The following is a 20,453-nucleotide window of genomic DNA, read 5'->3' on the forward strand; positions in this document are numbered from 1 at the left end:
TTATCAATAAAATCTAAAGAGCAATCATAGATCTAGCGCAGTTAATAAGTTAATATAATGTGTGTCTTGTGCAACTCCAATATACATTCATACAACGAGTAGGTAATTATTGTGGTTAGTATATTATGTGTGATTAATTCCACTCGTTTTTTATACAAAAGATAAGACCAAAGACTCGAGGGTTGAAAGTTAATTTATAAGTAAGTACTATGAGTAATTAATACGCTTAATATTTAGTTCTTCTTGATACTTAAATGAGTACTTATTTAGTATGTACCTACTTGCTTTTATAAATGTATGCAAATATATCCCATCAATAAATAAATTATATAGTGTCCTACAAAACTCACAGTTTCTGATTCGGTAAAAATTAAACATTCGTTTCGACAGCGATTAAACAGCGAAACTGCGTTCATAAATATTCCTATCAATCGATAGTCAAGACTGATCTCATATTATTTGACTACAACAGTAATATTGTATAGACAGCTTGCGCTGAACTTAATGTCGATTTTAAGTTTCGACCGAAACAAAAATACTTCGAATATCCCTTTTATTGTTCTAAAATATTTCAATCAGACATACGGTATAATATTATGAAAGACTGGCCAATATGATTTCTATTCCAAAAATAGATTAAAACCCAAAGAAATAAGACAACTTAAAGCCATAAACCACATTATACATAATGCTGGGCTGTATTGAAAAATTTGATAATTGTTTGTCATGTCTCATTTTGAAATATTGGGTATGATTAAATATTACGAATATTAGTAATATACAAACTTAATTGTAAGTAGATAATCTATTTCAGATAATTTAATTCAGTACACCGGATACATGGAAGCTTTTGATTTTTAAAAATATTATATGTAGGTACGTGTACATATTGTATGTAATGGTATATAGTGTGAGGTATGAAATCGAAACAGCATCGAATAAACGACATATGCCTAACAAACGATATTTGTGTCATTTTATGGTATTATTAAAGATTTATTGTTTATTATATATCTATTAACTTACATTTCTATATTTTGAATATATATTTTAGTTTGGGTCTAATAGGTATTCTAAAATATGGTATATTCAATCAATTACACTAAGCACAATTGTATGTATACATGTAATGTGTATTTAAGAGAGGAAATGTGATAAAAATATACTTCGACGCTTCTGTAATCTTATAAAAACAGATTATATCAAAGATATATTCAATTACAAATTTTACACCTTAACTTTATTTTTAAGCTGTAGATATCTTTTTTTCTAAAATTATTACTTGATATAAAATTTTAAAACTTAGGTTGGTAACTTAATTTAGTTTTGAGTTGTTTGTTACATATTAATAAAAGTTTATTGACATTATTTAAAATTCTAAATGATGAATATACAGATAATTATCTATATACGCTATTTCACATAATCGAACAATCCCAACTTAGTGTTGCACCACGTTACATTTCCTCCATTAACATTTAAAACTGAATACATGTGAACATGGGTACGTACAAAACAATATATACGAAATTGTGCAATAAACAGATATTTTCATAGGCATAAAATGACATTCTCAAAAGGCATCTATTTTATTTCTAAATATGACATAGTTTTTAAAGGCTTGGCACAAAGTGCCAAGTCGTTAAAAACGTTCGAGGAAAATTATAACAATCTTTGCATGTTATAACTACATATGTCATATAGGTATTATGTATAAAATCGACAAATAATTTAATACTTATAAGAGGTTTTTATTTTAATTACAAGTACTAATTGTGTCCCTTAGAATTTGTAATAACTATTTTGGTGGATATGCATAAAACTATTTACAATATGTGTTTAACATATTTAGAAAATAGAATTATATGACGTTTATTTATAACTGCAGAGTAAAAATTATTTTATAGCCATTGAGCTGAATTAGTTCCTATATGGTGTACAAATAATAGTCATTGTGTTTCCTAATGCACTGCAAACATGTCGCTAGCAAAAGAGAAATTAACTCGAGGCGCGAAACAATTAAAATGTAAGTTAGTAATATCTAAATTCTCAGGTCTTCGCTAGGTACTGAAACAATATTTTATTTCTAAAATTTTTTAATGTTATTATTATCGATACGGGCAAGTAGATATTTTGCAGTACATTTTTAAACTTTACAATGACATGTAATAAATAGGATTTAATATTATATCTTTTGTTATGAGTGGATATTATTCTAACAATTAGAACTAAATAATATAGCCATGGAAATTGACTGACATTGATAATAACAGCACATCAAATTATCTATATTATGTTGTTGCAGGTTAAAGAAAATATGTAAAGTTAGGCTGTGCGCAAAGCAATCTGATATCGTCTATATCTACCGATCTGCCTTTAATTATCTTATTAGTTTACTAAGAAACCTGTGATAGAAACCTTTTATTTTCTATATAGATACAATCAAAGATTTTAAGTTTTCTAAAATAAATATTATTAATAGATTTTAATAGATATCTCTATAACATTAATTTTATAGATTTAAGTTACATCTATGCCTACTGATTAATTACAAAACCTTTACTGGAACCAATTTTTAAAATTTTGGACAAGTTTCTTAATACAAGCAGGGTAAATATTAGCCTGACGTTGATTAATAAATTTAAGATATAGTACAATATTAACTTTAAAGTCATCACGTTAAGCCACTGTCGTTACATGTAATCAATCAGTGGTAGTCTATACTTCGACTGCGATGTCATTTTCATTAGATATATATAAATCGTTTAATAAAAAAATAAACGTGCAGCTATTAGGAATAGGTATGTCAGTCATTCCTCTAGACATTATCTTTTTGATTAACTAAATATACCTAGTTTATATTTATAAACCTTCACAAACAATTACAGATTAATTCGAACACATAATAAATAATCGTAAAATCAAGAGATTTTATAAATAGATATTTAGAAATTGTAAATAATTATGTATATTATTTATTTATGTATTCACCTACCTCTATTCTATATCAGTCGACTATTTATGGATGAAATTTCATACCTGAACAAATTAATTACAGAAGACTATATAGGTACTACCTAAATATAACATCTCAGCCACGAAGCAAATTCATACAGAAGCAAAATTTAAACTAATATATTTCCAAGACGACAATCAATATACCAATGTCGAGTGCTTATTTATTTTAGAAAATAATCAGGCTTCTTTATTACAAAACCTTTAAAATTATCACCAATCCAAGAGTGTGCTATCACATTGGATTTTTTTTTATTGGGTCCATAAAATGCTGTGTATACTGAATGTTAACGGTCAACTACAGAACTCTAATTATGTTCGAAAGGCTATGTGCTGTTTTTTATATCCTAATATAAATAATCTCACTTTCTCACTAATGTTAGCGACTCTTCTGATTGTGTGTGTGTATCCACAATGGAGGAATCGCTTTTTTATTCTATATAAATTACATAAAAGCTTCGTTGCACAAGTACCTCAGTAGCGCAGAAAATATTTTTTGGACTTACTATCCTAATTTTGCACGAAAATAATATAAAATAAATTCCTGGTTATCGATAAAACTGCCGACGCATATGACGACTGTGATCATTCACAGTCGAATGAAGCACAGTTACTTCTGGTAACTGTGACCACAACTTTTTTTTAGAGATCATACCACGTCTGAATTAGGTAATTCAAATTTTACTAACGTCTGCTTACGTACTAGTTGGCTCTTAAAGCCAGTTTAATAAAATACCTACCTACAATGGGACCTACTGATGCCTATTAGATTTTTATTATCGTGAATATTAGCGACTATAATTGTAAATACCTACCCTAGTCAATTAAGACATATTCCTAAATTTTTTTACACTTTATTTGTTTAATGCCAAAGCTCATATTTTATTTATTTAAACATTCATTCACATGTATACAATAAGTATCGATAGGTTATTGATTTGAAAATGTACAAAATTAATTAATGTCTATGAATTCTGTTTTATCTACAAATAATGCACACGACACTAAAAACGGCTACACACGATACAAACATGGTGGCGATAAAATCAGTCAATGAGCACTGCATGTGAAATCAGTCTCGATTTCCCTCCCGACCACTACTCCTATATTGCCCCCAATTGCAGTGTAGTGTGTAGACCATTTAGCGTACCGACCCTTTAATATTTTATATTTTACCACACAATCAACAAATGAGCTTTGAGCATATAATATTGCACACAAGGCGCGATGTATAAGACGGGCTACTAAAATCAGGGGCAATATCGGAGCAGGGGAGCACCCTGTTCGCCTCCGCGAATATTGCTTGTGTGTACAGTTCCGATATTGCCCTAATTTAGTTTCGTGTGTAGGACTAAAGGCTACCTTTGTAGAGACCAATTAAATCGACCAAACACAATAATTTATTATTAGGTAAGTATATCTTCCCTAAAAAAATTAGTTAATCTTTAATTAAAGAATAATAGACATATGTATGCCTACCGTGCCATATACCGTCGATTCCAGCAGTATTAAATACCCACGATCTAGTTGTAAGTACCTATAAGTAATGCAACTGCTTTGTAAGTTGACTTTATTGTTAATATCCTTAATTCTTAGATATACTTAATATTTTTTTAATAGAATATTCTCTTTTGATTTTATGATATTAGGTAGGTATATAAACCTGTGACTTATTGTTAACTATTATTACTTTTTCACATTATTAAGTGATCAATAACAGAAAACATTGCTATTGAATAAAAACCACAAATCCTAATTGTCCCAGCAGTGATTTAACATGATAATTGTTTAAGCATTTCGCTCTTAGAAATTATAACATAAATAGGTTATCTATCTAAATAATTACCTAAGCCATGCCTTCATCATTATTATAAAATAATATTTGCCTAGTCTAACCATTTATTATGTACCTGACTTATATTGTGGGTGGATAATTGGGATATAAGAATATACGTCAAGAATTATTTTCAAAGTACCTAATTAGATATGCGTGGTATAAACAGTTTCTACAGATACATATAAATGGGCTATATATATAAAATGAAACTAAAATAAACATTATAGATATTTAAACGTATAGACACAAAGTTTAAAGTTTATTTCATATATACTTTTTGCTTTTTTATATTATGAGTATGTATAGGTATAATATCTTAATAATGAATCGATACGATGAAAGTAATAGAATTGATTCGTGAAAGGTACTTACTAAACAAGTAACAACCTTACGTGACGGCAGGGCGTCAGCTCACACACTTTTATACCTTGTAAGTAAAAGATCTGATTTATAACAACCTACACACCATACTTATGTAAATTGGGGGTAATATCTTACCAGTAGTAATGAGCATCCTTGATCGCATCTAGTTATGATTACGATTTAGTGTGGTAACACCATAAACTACATAGTGATAGAAGGTACTATGTGACTTCGTGTGTAGCCAATTCTGAGCCGATTTCACATAAGTTCTGCTATTTGACCTAAAATTTGCGGCAATAATGAGAAATAGGGGGAAACTGGGGTATACACGTGACAATCCAGAAACTAATCCAGGGTGCTACCTCCACTGCTCTAACTTTGCCCCTGATTTTAATGTCGCATGTAGTCTTCGGTTTAGGCCTTTTTAACCAACAACTAATTAAGTACTAGTACCTACATTATTATTGCTTGTTGGTAGCTATCTACTTTCACTACTGGAATGGATTACAAAGACAAAGTGATTTATTTATAACTACAATAGATAGGTCTAAATGCCCACCTAATATCTAATTTCATTATCTATAAAAATGGGAGATAAATAGTTACATTTATATAGGTAAATATTTAAAATTATAGATTTTCAAAGCTTTGGTTTATATAATGCTTGTTGAAATTCTCCAAATAAAGCGTGTTATTGCCTAATACTACATGTTATAATTAGTGACTTGAAAAGCACACTATAAATATTGCTCATTGCACTACTGATTTTTAAAACAATGTATGTATTTGAACTACATTCATACGCCTTGTACCTAGGTAACATACGTTATTTGAATATTATTATTTTAAAGATATTTTCATTGCAGAATCTATATTGTTACCGTTTTTAAATAAGAAATACATTATTTAATAGCCTAATATTTTTTTATTTCCGATGTACTAAAATTACTGTAATAAAAAGTGAGGATAAGCGGGCGTCGAAAAATTTGATGAATTAAGTCCGCTTGTAGTGTTTATGTGCCTTGATGGTTCGAGTGGTTGATACATCATGGTAATGATAGGCCCAACCAGCGTTAGCGAAGGCGGACCCCCAATTCCATCATCAATCTGTAAAAACATATATTTGAGAATTAGACAAAAAAAATCTTTCCTTTTATATAATATTAGTTTCAATACAATAGGATTATAAAATGGCCATGAACTTCGCTTAATTAAGGCATAATGGGGTATTCACTGGGATGCAACCACGTTACTTTCCAGAGAGGACCTAGACCGTGCTAATAGGCCAGATAGAATACATTGCCTCCCAGGTATTTATAGATACTATACCTAATCCAGGGTGAGCATACTTTTTCATCAACGGGCCCATTTAAATTTTAAATTTTTTTGGCGGGCCGCACATAAAGGAACATCTATTAATTTACAAAACTTTTTATTTATACTAAACATTAGAATAAAAAATATCAATTTTAAAAGATAAAGATTTCGTATAAAAAGATTAATACAAAATGAAGCTTGCGCAGACAGTTTGTACTGAATGTGTAAAGAAGATGCTGACAAGTGAATAACTCATCAGAAAATATTTCAGTTCAATTTGTTCTTCCATTTTATTATAATTTATTTTGTGACAATATATTAATGGGAAAAATCGATAAAACTAAATTAAATTTTAAAAACGGTTGGTGAACCGCATAAACATGTTAAACGGCCCGCGAGTTATCAAAGAATCGTACAGTACAAGTTGGTGGGTACAGTAGCCAAAATATGTAAGAAGAATTAGATTCCAGTGGGGCTATTAGATGGCAATTTACCATATCATGTTGATCTCCCGTTGATACCTGTCGTCGTTAGCCCTGGCGGACTCACTATTTCATCAATATATATTTTTTTAATAATGCTTTATTCATGACCATGGATACAAGTCCTTCAGACGAAACTATTTCGTCATATATATCTGTGTTGCAAACCGATGTGATCTTCACCTTTTAGACATTACACCATGGCAAATATTTTTCTCTTCAAAGTCACTGACACTCATTGAACCAATAATGTAGAGATTCGGCAATAGATTTTTTGGAGTTGGCAATACTGATACTGTCAATTCAATCCAGGTTTTTTTCTTTCTTAGGGCCAATCCAGGTTTATTCATTTCAGTATAAATCAGTCAATTTTATTGACAGCTGAAGTCAATGTCACTTTACTGTCAGTCAATACCCCCAATAATTTCCGTAAAACTTTTGTTTCGTCCTATTTTGACTTATTCGGTTTTTTAAGTACATTCTAACTACTACTGTACGTAACGTACTGGTTGTGTAAACAAAACAAAATCAAGAATGAAGGAAATAATAATAAACTATTTCTAAATTTTATTATTCATGATAATCGGACAATTTAGACTGAACATGTACTGATTATTTACAAACTGTATTAGGTATTGTATATTGTTTGCTTCTTATCAAATTGACAATTATTAATTGCATACCTCCAAGTAATTTTGTTACAACCGCTAGCAATGCCCAGTCAGTATGAAGAAGAACGTACTTGGGAAGCACCAAACCACAATCAGTATGAGGTATGTCTTAATAACTTAAGTGTGTTTTCACAATAAGTATATGCATGCAATGTAATATAGTTATAAGTAAGCATGCATCAAATACATATATATTTCATGATATAAATTCTCCATTTAACTAGGAAGAAGGTAATGAAGATATCATTGAAAATCCTGAAGAAGTCCTACAGGAATGTTTGGAAAAATTTAAGACTCCAGATTACATAATGGAACCTGGAATATTTGGACAACTTAAACGATATTTTCAAGCAGGAGGTAATCCTGAGCAAGTTATTGAACAATTGTCTATTAATTATAGTGCTGTGGCACAAATGGCAAATTTATTAGCAGAATGGCTTATACTGGGAGGTATGTATATGCTGGTACCACTACTGTTATGTTATTCTTATTTTAGGGTCCTTCTAATTCTGGTTATTATATAAATTTATTTAAAATTTTACAGCTTGAAATGTTTTTAAATTAGATTTTTCAACTTTAATAGCGTCTTCTAGAATCTAGATTCTAGATACTACATTTAGTATCTACTTTAAACAAAATCATTTTTAATTTTAAAATATAATTCTAATATATCTATTATTATCACAGATTAAATCATATTAATACTATTGAAATTAACAAGTTTAAAATATATTAGGCTGACATACAGTTCATAGTAAAATGTAAAATGCTATAAAATACTTAGTACCAATACTAAGCTTGATTAGTAAGGATATTTTTATTTGCATATTTTTAAGGTGTAAAAGTGACAGAAGTTCAAGCAATGGTAGAAAATCACTTGAAAGACATGATTCTTAAAACTTTTGATCCCAAAAAAGCAGACACCATATTTACTGAAGAAGGTGAAGTGAGTATTGATTGTAAATATGGGTCATTCTTATTTTTAACCTACAAAAAGGTGTCTTCATCAGTTAAAAAAATATAATCAAAAATTATCCATATTATTTTATTATTCATGTTTCAATATGTACTGTACTAAAAATGTAACGGCTATACACGTTCACAATAAATAATCATTTATATTTTTATAATAAAAAATATGTTACAGAGCCGTCAATCCGCGTGACAGAGGTGTATTTCATACAAATCATAGTTGTCATCTGCTATCTGGGCCTGTAATTCATAATGGTACAAAAAAATATAAAGGCAGTAGCAAATATAAAAGTATTTTTTAATTCTCCAAATTATTGTTCATTTTGTTGTACTGGCTAAAACTTTTTGACATTTTTAATAAAAAAATCTTAAAGTCTTGTCTTTCACTACAGACTGTTTTAATAGGTATATTCGGTCACATGTTTTTTAATTCGAATGACGCGCGCTTATATACGCGGGTCGCTTTTGTTGCCGTCGATTGGAAAATATCCAATCCAGTCCTTCCTCTGCCTTGCTGAGATAAGCTCTCTAGGACTTAGAGATTGCGCGTAAGTCGCCCGGAATCTGTGTATGGAGGTGCGTGTGTTTATTCGGCGGCAACTTCGTCACGTAAGTATTGGACAATAATATATCAATTACAGTCACTTCTTATTATTTAACTTTTGCGTAATATGAAACACTTTCATGTCAACGTGTTACATTTGTATTTTGTGGTAACATTTAAATATTAACAATTTTGTAAGATTTACCCCTCCGTCACGCTACTACTTCGTGACAATTAAAATAGTGACGGATGGGTAAAAAATACTTGCAAAGAATGTAACATTTATTTTATCTCATAAAATATAAGAGTCTCTTGAAACAGGGCCAGTACTTATTATGGCAACTATTTCGATATAAAGTTTATCTAGTGTTTTTCTAATGTTTACGGATTTGTTTACATATTTTCTTTCTCAAGATATTATTATGACGAAAAAGAAGGCATTAACAGCAGAAAAACAGCGGCGTTGCCGTAAGATACGAAAAAGTTGTACAGAAAAGGTAGCTGAAGTAATCGAAAGATATCATATCTCGACAGATATCATACTCGTAAGAAGCTTGTGGCTGACATGACTGTAAGAGAATATCGTATGATGAAGAGAAAATAGCAAGAAAAGAAAAAAAAACAGACGCTTGAAAACATACTGTTGAACACGCCGGCTCCATCGCCATCCAGAAATACGTCCTCATTCTGCAACACCAACTAATTCAGGAGTGTCTAGCTCAAGAGTGAAGAACAGAGTGAAAAGAGATAGAACACAGAGAAGTTATACAGAGAGAATATTAGTTTACAAGATAAAATAGAAGAATTAGAGAGGAAAGTTCGAAAATACAAGAAAAGCTTGCACAGAAAATCCAAAAAAGATAGCAATAGCAAAGATGAAAAGAACAGTAAGAATGAAAACTTTCCAATGCCATTAAAGAACGATACCAAACTTGCATTTTTTTAATCAAGACATGGAAAGGGAATTGCTAATGGTGTTGGTGGAACTTTGAAACGCCAAACTGATGCTATTGTAGCAATAGGAAAATATATCGGAGACGTGTTAGAATTCTTTTTCTCCATTCAAGATACCAGCAAAATTAAATGGTTTTTGGTGGCAGACGAAAACATAGACAATGGAGTATCGACTATTCCAAGCAGTATTTTACCCCTGAAAGGAACCATGCAAATCCACAACTGCTCTCAGAAACTCGTGGAATCTTAAACTTTAGGGTTCTGAGTTGTTTTTGTGAACAATTCTGTTCGTCGTTTCTAAAACTTATTGGCCTCTGCTTGAAACAGAATCCAATGTTGACAATATTTTGGACTAGTTGTTTTTTAACGAAAAAGAAGATGTTGCAATTCATGAAGTGGAGGATTTGTCGCTCACGATATTACGAACAAAATTGGGATGCCTCGAAAAAGATTTTATGATATTATGTATGAATCATCTGAGGAAGATCAGCCATTGCACACATATAAAAGCAAAGATTTCTCTAATCCAACGGCCTTTTCTAATACTTCTTAAGAAACACTTCACCTATGCATTTGCTCGGAATATACATGTACTCGTTAAAGTAAAAAGTGAATTGAATGATCAATATACATACGTAACATAGGCGATGTTCTGGTGATGTTCTTGAAAATAGTCGATGATTGTGGAAGATTATTTATTAGTGGAGAATGACTTATCAGATGTTCCGTATGAGGATTTGATTAAAATTCTACCAAATCCAAAGATAGTTAAAAAAGGAAAGAGAAGGTTTTTTGAATTTGATGAGCTTTTGCCAGTGTTCGAAAAGTAAGACTGATTAGGACAAGTATGACTGAAGAAAGTAATTTGTTGATGATAGTTATTATTTTATTTTAATTTTTCAGTCAAGTTAGACATTTTCTTTATTTGTGACAAGTTAGAAGTCTTATAATTTAATTATATTAATACGGATCTCATTCCAAAGGTTCTGTAATGTGATTTTTATTAGTATGAGAGTATTTGAGTTGTAAGAATATAAGACTGTCAAATATTTAATTATTCTAAAGAAATAATAAATGATTCTAAATAAAATATTCATTTAAAACTAGTTTTATTCCAAAATATAACCGATTATTATATAGAATAACAACTCTGTCACATAATCTACCACTCTGTCACGATAATGTCTCCTGGTTTTAAAATTTATATAGTCATTTTAATATTTTCTTATGAATAGTACAATTTCAAAAAAATTATATAAAAAATAGTTAACTATAATATAGTCTACGAAATTAATATTTCTGTGCTACAAGTGGTTAAAATTGATTTATAGCAAAAATATACTTTTAAAAAACTGCAATTGTGACAGAGTATAATAAGATTAAAAATATATATATTGTTAAATACAGAAATCTTGCCTTGTAAGTTTTCTAAAAGGACCATTTGATTATTATTGTAAAAAGTAAATTGCAAGCTATCTGAGTTAAACTATTTGATACAAAAAAAATAAAAGATATTGTGACGGAGGTGTACAATTATTAGCCCAATCCCTTAAAGCATTAAGGCCTCGAAAATTTTACAAAAATTTGTAAACTTCGCGGCCAACAACTTTTTCAGATAGAATAGACATTCAGCTATCACAAAACATACAAGATTTGACTAGAAAGCGTTATATTCTTTTTTGGAAATATGAGTTAAAATTTTAAGATCATGTAGGTTAAAAAAAAGAATGACCCATATACATTTTAAGTGTAACTATTTAAATAAATGACTATTATTCAAGTAAGTATTAGATAATTATAGTCAAGTATTATAACTTTGAACAAGTTTTGTACCTTTTTTAACAAATGACTATTATAAAATTATTAGTATTCTGAAACCTTATTTATATTTTTTATTTTTGTATATTGACTAGTTTATATCCATGTTAATTATCATTTCCTGACGTCATGTATAATTTTGCAGACACCAGCTTGGTTAACAGAAATGATTGAACATCCTACTTGGAGATCATTAATATATAGATTAGCAGAAGAGTATCCTGACTGTTTAATGCTTAATTTTACCATCAAGGTAATTTTACATATTTATACTTTTTTAGACAACCAACTGTCTATCTAATGTGCACCTAAAAACAATCTACTTTATTATATTGACTTAATCCCATAACCATATCTTTTATATTGGCTTATTCACCTTGATATCTAATTTGTGTGAAATCATACTGAAGACACATATATTGATAATAGGCAATATTCCAGAAACTTTATATGAAAATATTTGTAACTAAGATTTGTGGTACAAATATTGTACCAGTCCTGGCACTTTAAAAGTTGTGTGATATGCAGCTATTTATAGGCAATGTACACACCCTGGTCAAACTATCATCAAATTCTTCATTAATTAAGAGTAATTGAAACTGGTGATGACCATGTAATAAATGGATATATAGAATAAGTACTGGTGCCTATTTAAAAACTGTATAGGATTACTTATATAGAATTAATTTAACTGTCTATAAGTCTAATAATTATTCATACTAATGTTACAGTAGGGATAGTGATAAAAATCTACATAACATGAACTTGAAATTATGCTGAAAAGTAATATAGACCTATATGATAAATATCTTTTAATTTTAATTTTGTAAAAATGGATATGTGACTGTGTTGTTTGTTAACTATTCACAATATGTTCTCTTAATGTCATGAATTTTACATGAAGATATATTGTAACAGGAAAATGTAATAAATTAATTATATTTTACCTCAAAAAATTATTCAGATGTGTGTTGGAACATGTAACCTGTAGTGTTTATGCAGATGAAATCATAAATAACAACTACTGTTTTATAAATACATGTGTATTTCAGCTAATATCTGATGCTGGTTTTCAAGGGGAAATAACCAGTATATCCACTGCTGCTCAACAAATTGAAGTATTTTCCAGGGTTCTCAAGTCAGCCATTGTAGGATTTTTGCAAAGTTCAGATGATTGGCAAAATAGTGTAAATGAATGTGCAGTAAGTTAAATCTGAATATTATTTAAAAAATAGTTTTAATATTATGTTTACTATTTGCACCTTCATGTGGTACTTATTGGTAAACAGTATCTAGTTTGTGGTAAATTAGCCATACTGGACTAAAAGACATCGTTTACTCGAGCCCTCCGGTGTATACAATAACCACATATAGAATTCCTTCCTTCATCAATAATAATATTTCAACTACTTATTATTACAGAAAATGGTATGTCATGGTGCTCATACTTATGTATACAGCCAAGTAATCGTTCACATATTATCTCAAGAGCCAAGAGGAGGTGCTATTATGAAAAGACTCAGTCAAGAAATAACACGTTGTGCTCAACAAGGGTAAGAATTTATGAAAATTCACCAAGACAAAGGAACATGAACAATTTTTTTTGTGTAACTAGAATTGATAAATTCATGTAAGGCGCTTAGTAATGAATACAATACTTAACAGATAAACAAAACAATATAGAATCATAGAAATTTTAATCACATATATGTAGACACTATTTATGTATGTAAGAAATTACTTGTGGATATCAATTATAATCTACACAATACTACAACTACTATGTCAATTTTGGTGATAAAATTATCCATAGACCATAGATGTGCTCTATGTACTTTATGTATTGCTGAAAATTAACTAATGGTAAATATATTGTATTGACAATACTACTTTTAAAGTTGTTAAAGTTAGGTGTCAACAACCTCAACATTAAATTTATATTGGACAGTCTAGCCATGCTGAAACACTAAAACAGAAAAACAACCAACAAATTAATATGTATTATATTATTATATACTATGCCATGGAGAAATGTACTTGTGTAATTCATATTGTAATAAAAGTAATCTTAATGTATTTTAATTAATAGGTAGGTGCATTAAAATTTTAACTATTACATAACGTAACTAATACGTATTTACGTAGTGCTACTAGCTGGCTAGGTCTTTTCTCCATAAATTTTAATTCCTTATTTTTTCCAAACCAAATTACCAAAGATCCGAATGTCTTTGGAAATTTACAAATTTAAAGCTATTATTAGTGTAACAGGTTATTTTATTATATCTATATATATATATATATATATATATATATATATATATATATATATACTTAAGACTGATGACCTAAAATTGTTTAGATCATTAATATATTTTGCTAAAATTAATAAACATTTTTTTTATTCAGTGGTTTTAAGAAACACTGTTAATATAAATTACAAAAATGTAAAATAGCAAACTGACTGACCTATGTGGGCTGACCCACCAGCAGTGGGCTGATGCTTATAATACTGTCTTTTTTTTAGTGGACACGACGTGACACCTATCACACTGTCGCTGACTGCCGGCGAGAGCTATCGTAACGCCCGCACTGCACTCGCAGCTATGCTATCACGGGGTGCTCTCAACCCTGCTGATATTTCCGTATTGTTTCGAGCGTACACACAACCGGAACCACCACCAGTTCATCTACTACGCATTCCTCAATTTTTAGGTAATATGTAGGTAACACGCCAGAGAAGCCAGTCAGGGAAGAGGAGTTGGTTAGTTAGAACATTATGTTAGCAGTTCTGAAAATGCTGAACTATATCTATAATTAGTAACCCATGCTCTTATGGCATGGGTAGGTAACGTCTACCTTATCTATATATGTAATTGTATTAACATTGGATTTTGTCACTGTTACTGTCGTTACACATTTTACTGTTTTATAGAACTACTAGTGGACTCACTATTCAAGCTTGGCAGCAAATTAAATCCTGAACATAAATCAAAATATATGTATCTATTGGCGTATGCTGCTAGTGTATGTGAAGGAGTGACGCCAGGAAGACCAGTAAAAGACGAACTTAAAGCTACAGTACAAGCTATAGAAAAAGTACATGCTGTATGCAACAGCTCTGCCAGCTCCAGCGAATTGATTGCTGAATTACCTACATTATATCATTGCATAAGGTTCGTTAATTAAATTCTTTTTTTACATAATTTATTTTAGAATGTTGAATGACACCTATACGCTCACAGTTAAGTCAACTCCAGTGCTAGAAAGCGCTTACGTTTTCATGATCAATTTTTGCCAAGCACTGGGACATCAAGCGCATTCAGCTTATTATGCACAGTCGCATCCAGCTTGCATCTCAGTTAGTCATTAAATACAAAGCCTCGAAACTTCTTGTGCGGCATATTTATATAAACGCAGGGAAAAAGCACAAAATACGATTATTTGAAAAAAACTGAATAACTCAATATTGATAATTTTAGTGATCAAATTTTCTAAAAAAAGTGTGTGTATACAGAAGCATTTTTTTACCTCCACCTACTAATATTAATTTTCGTTTAAATTTGTAAAAATTTTAACTAAAATCTCATGCAGAGCTACATACTTTTTATTTTATGTTATGACAATATTAAAACAGTAAACATTTGTTTAATTTTGTATTTTAGATTTCCTGTTGTTGGTATGGGTGTTTTAGTGTGGGTCGAATGTGTTGTAACAGAGCCTTCCTATTTCAAGTTATGCACTGAGCACTGTCCAGTTCATTTAGCATTGTTAGACGAAGTAGCTTCATGCCACCAATTGCTTCACCACAGACTATTGAAGTTACTTGTGCAGTTATTTGAATCACCGCAAGATGAATTAGAAATTCTAGTGCAGGTATGCTGAACATCAAACAATGAGAATATTCATTATAATACAAAATAATCATTGACCTTGAATTACTTTATTTCAGTTGGAATTAAAAAAAATGTTGCTTGACCGCATGGTAAATTTACTAAGCCGCGGTTGTGTAGTACCTGTATTACGGTACATCAAGCAGTGTTGGCAACGTGGGGATACAGATATTTCCCTAATAAGATATTTCATCACTGAGGTTCGTGCTTAAAACAATTTTACTTTATTCATACTATGTTATTCATCTCTATCTCTATGATATATTAAGGAATATAACTATGTACATGGACGAAGTTATCTTAAGGAGGAATATCATCCTGACTACCATATTGTGGTAACTAATAATGTGGCAATAATTTATTTTAATCCAATCCAATAATACCTTCTAATTGTAATTTTTATTTGTTGTATTTATGATGGAAATACATGTATAGTTTAATTAAATTTTAAAAACTAGGATATGTTCAATTTGTGGGTTTTACGAACTGATTTCGAGTTTTTTTTGTTTATTTAGAAAGATAATCGTCGGTCCATTAGTATATTTTATACAACAATAACTGGTAAACATATATCATTCAGGGATGTTTACAGTCACTAGTTCCAATAAACTGATGTCTTAATTCTTTGTTGTAAATATTATAATATATATTCATACAGGTTCTAGATGCAATAGCTCCACCATATACCCCAGAATTTGTGCAACTTGTATTACCGATGGTTGAAAACGAAGAAATCACTGGCACAATGAGAGCCGAAGGCGAAAACGATCCGGTTTCCGAATTTATAGGTATAATTTATATTGGAAATAACAAAGTAATATTAAATAAACGCTTCAATACAGCTCATTACTAAGTCAGCAACAAGTCTAATGCCCTGTAGCTCTGATTTAATCGTCAATATTGCCTTGCATTTATTGTCCATTGTTAGTCAAAAACATTATTTTTGTTTCAGTTCACTGCAAGGCGCATTATGTGGTGGTTTAATAATTCTACATTTTATATAAATGAATAAGTCTCGAATTATAGTTTGTAGCTGTCTCAGCAAAACACTACATATTAAAAAAGTGAAGCTGTGTTCTATAGAGGTAGAAGTAAAAATAGTAGACATTTTTATAAAATGTCATAATAGATACATGTATTTGATTAATATTAAAATATTATTTTATTTGACGAAACGCTTACGCATATACTTTTATTAATTCACGCGGCGCCATCTAGTCATGTTTGTATTGTGTGAAGAATCGACTAATGGATTATTAAACTGCTAGACTACCGAGTTAGTAGAGACCACATGGAAATTAGCTATAAAATTTATTTTAAAAGTGCCAATGTGTGCATAAATTTATGATTTATTTGATTATGCTTTTACGGCTTCACTTAATATGTAGTAAATGGACCACCACAAAGAACTTACTTCACTCGATATGGGGTATTCTATTTTTAATTATGAGTGTATTAATATATAAAAATTATTCAGCTGTAGTCTTTTATTTTATCAAGTAATTGTATTTATATAGTTCACAAATATTTTATAAGAAATTGCAATTTATGATATCCTGTCCTATCTTTGTCCTCTTATTAGAAGAAATATGTTTTAACATATTTCCCTTAATGAGAGAACAAAAATAGGATAAAGACAGTGACTGGCTCATTTTTTTTGACAAAGAAGTATTATATTATACTTTCAACATTCTTGGAGATATGCTACCTGCACTATTCACATAGCACAAGTACTATATACATCTGCTCTGCCGTGTGTAGCCAAAATACGAGGTATTTTGATTTTATCATATTTTAAACTTATTAAAAGCCTCTGGAAGCTTTTCTTTCATAATACCTTTTCAATGCTTGTTCAAACACTTCTCCAACTGTTCTTTTCTTCCAAATATCAATTTTAGGTTTATTTTTTTCTTGAGAGATATCACTTGTATTAGATTTTTCTAAGCTTTTAGTCTCTGCCTTAACTTCAATCTGATCATCACTCTTTTGTTTGATTGGCTTTTTAAAAGCCTCTTCAGAAACAATATTATTTTGTGTTTTAATTTCATTATTGCGTTTTTCTTCATCACTTGATTCATCTATTGAAAAATCTGAATCAGCATCTACATTCTCTTCATTCTTCTTAGACTTTTTCGCCATTCTGATGTCATTGAGATTGAGTCGATTTATTTCGTCCCCTGAATCATCAATTTCACCTTCTGAAAGCTGTATCATATTATCTGATGATGATCTTCGTTTCCTATAATTTCTCTTTCTTGATATTTCTGATAGATCAGATTTTGAATTATCTAGTAATGGATTTTTCTGGGTTACATTTGAAGATTCTATATGTTTATTTGGTTGATCATTTTCTAAAGATTTGCCATTACCTAATTTTTGTTCATACAAATGTCGATAAAATCCACCTATAAACAAAAAAGATACATAAATATGTAAACATATTAATTTAAAAGAGAAACTTAAAATTTATTTTCATACAAAATACCTAAATCTTTTTGTTTGGTTACATCTCCTATACTTTCTAGATACTCCTCATGTTTTTTCTCTTTCTTCTTCTAATGTTAATTCTTCTAGTTTCTTTTTATATGCTGATGTCACAAATACTTCTTTATCTGCAAACTCATCTCCCTCCATTTCCCTTTCTTTTTGAATCTAAAATAAATAAATGATATCTGAGTAAAAAAGACTTTTTTTACTTTCTCATATGATCATATCTGTAAACAAAATAAGCTTGCAATATGAATTACATTAAGGTATAAATATAGAATTGTATTTTGATAGTGATAGTTGATAGTAAAAAGGTACAAAACATTTGGTTCAAAATCAAAATCAAATCATAACATAGATGTAAAATTTCGATTACTAGATTTTTGTGGAACATGTTCTACAATTTACTTAGTCTGCTCAAAGTAATTAGTTGTAAATATATACAATTATTTTATATTTAAAATTGACAGATTATAGTTAGAAGATATAAACTAAATTTAATATGATGAGATATAACATATTTATATTATAAATTGTTTCAATGTCAAACCTGTCTCTCAATACGTCTCTCATTCTCAATTTTTCTTTTATTAGCTGACTTCATTAAGTTTTCTATATAACGTGGCTTCTTGTCTTCTTTCACTTTTGCTTTTTTCTCTTCTTTCTGATTTGACATAGAATCATATACCTCATCGTACTGGTAGACAGTTGGATCTTCTTTAATTGCATTTTCTTGTGCAATTTTCGCCTATGAATAATGATTAAATTTTTATGTAGGTAACACACTTTTTATTTAAATGTGTACAGTACATGTAGTTGAGTACAACTACATGTACTGTACACATATAAAACACAGTAGTGTTTTATACTACTATTTATTGCCTGTATAGAGAATGAGGATAGTAAATAAATAATAAATTTATCTATTCATAAGGAGTTTCATCATGTAATATGTAAAAACTATATACAGCATTGTTTTACATAACTATACTTACTTCATATATGCTACTGGTATTATAGAATTAACTCTCTGTTAAGGTTTTCAAACAACACATCTAAAACCTCATGGTTTAAAAACTGAAAATATTTTTAATAAACTCCAAGTTTTGAAAACATCCATAAGAAATGGTAATCAATTTATAATTAATACACTGCTTTCTGAAATAAAGTAATGAGAGCACTTTACAGATGAATTACATGATGGTCTGACTGAAGATAGTCTGAGCCATTTGCTTGCCGCATAATAAGTGAATTGGTAGACTTAGGATCTGCTTCAATTGTAGGGTGAAGAAAGGCAGTGATATTACAAGATATGTCTTATTTCTCTAGAATGGCAATGAGTGAGTTGTTTGAATGAATCATCATAATTTCTGTCATAACCTACATATCAGTAATAACCTACACCGGTTATCATCAGTGGACGTTATTGAGAGCCATTTCAAAAGCATAAAAAATTAAGTTAAGCACCTGTCTGTTAACGTTGTGACTTGGCCGTAACAGTGCAAGTTTCTTATTAGTTTCTTCGTCGGATTCAGAATCACCTCCAAAAACATTACGAGTAGCTTGAAACACAGGCTGTTTTCTTTGCTTCTCTGGTAAAATCAATCCGTATCTAAAATAAACAGTAATGTATGTCATAAAAGGGATTAAAATTATTTTAATCCCTTTTAAATCTAGCTCCTGGATTTAAATTAAATCTTTCGGCAAAGAAAGTAGGAAGAAATACTCTTTTCTTACGTTTTGTTTTTTGGCATTTTGTTTCTATTATTCTGTAATATCAATTAGGATTAAATAATATACATTACAAGAAATCCTATTTACTAAATTAAATACATGACATAAGTAGAAATGTGTCAACTCAAGTCAGGGATATTAAAGAACAATCGATTTTTATTTAAATCGATTATTTGTTTTCAAATAATCAATTTTCATAGTAATAATCGATTTTATAAATTACGGGTTTTAATCGATTGTCATAAACAGAGTATTCACTTATCATTTCATTTTATTTTAATATTACTCTTACGTAAAACGAGACTGAAAATTAGTGCAAATAATTATTTTTCGTATTTTGATTATTTAAACTTTAAGCTTAACTAAACT

At 29.7% G+C, this 20,453-nt stretch overlaps 2 protein-coding genes across 2 annotated transcripts; one reads left to right on the forward strand and one right to left on the reverse strand.

The window, feature by feature from the left end:
- The first annotated feature begins 7,404 nt into the window (after positions 1–7,404).
- On the forward strand, positions 7,405–16,993 carry LOC131841373 (negative elongation factor D-like). The gene is made up of 12 exons (XM_059189691.1): positions 7,405–7,787; positions 7,910–8,135; positions 8,522–8,631; positions 12,119–12,226; positions 13,026–13,175; positions 13,396–13,526; positions 14,498–14,685; positions 14,906–15,146; positions 15,636–15,846; positions 15,923–16,063; positions 16,522–16,651; positions 16,816–16,993. Exons 1-12 carry the CDS (start codon positions 7,728–7,730, stop codon positions 16,845–16,847), a joined length of 1,728 nt encoding a protein of 575 aa, XP_059045674.1. The 5' UTR covers positions 7,405–7,727; the 3' UTR covers positions 16,848–16,993.
- A 550-nt stretch (positions 16,994–17,543) lies between these two features.
- On the reverse strand, positions 17,544–20,312 carry LOC131841372 (nuclear speckle splicing regulatory protein 1-like). The gene is given in 6 exon segments (XM_059189690.1): positions 17,544–18,268; positions 18,349–18,403; positions 18,405–18,515; positions 18,901–19,098; positions 19,818–19,962; positions 20,088–20,312. Coding segments are annotated over 6 exon segments (1,128 nt in total). The 5' UTR covers positions 20,105–20,312; the 3' UTR covers positions 17,544–17,666.
- Positions 20,313–20,453: the final 141 nt, after the last annotated feature.

The sequence above is a fragment of the Achroia grisella genome, unplaced genomic scaffold (assembly GCF_030625045.1).
Source record: "Achroia grisella isolate CSIRO2021 unplaced genomic scaffold, CSIRO_AGI_Agris_v1 utg16252, whole genome shotgun sequence".
NCBI classification, from domain to species: Eukaryota; Metazoa; Arthropoda; class Insecta; order Lepidoptera; family Pyralidae; genus Achroia; species Achroia grisella.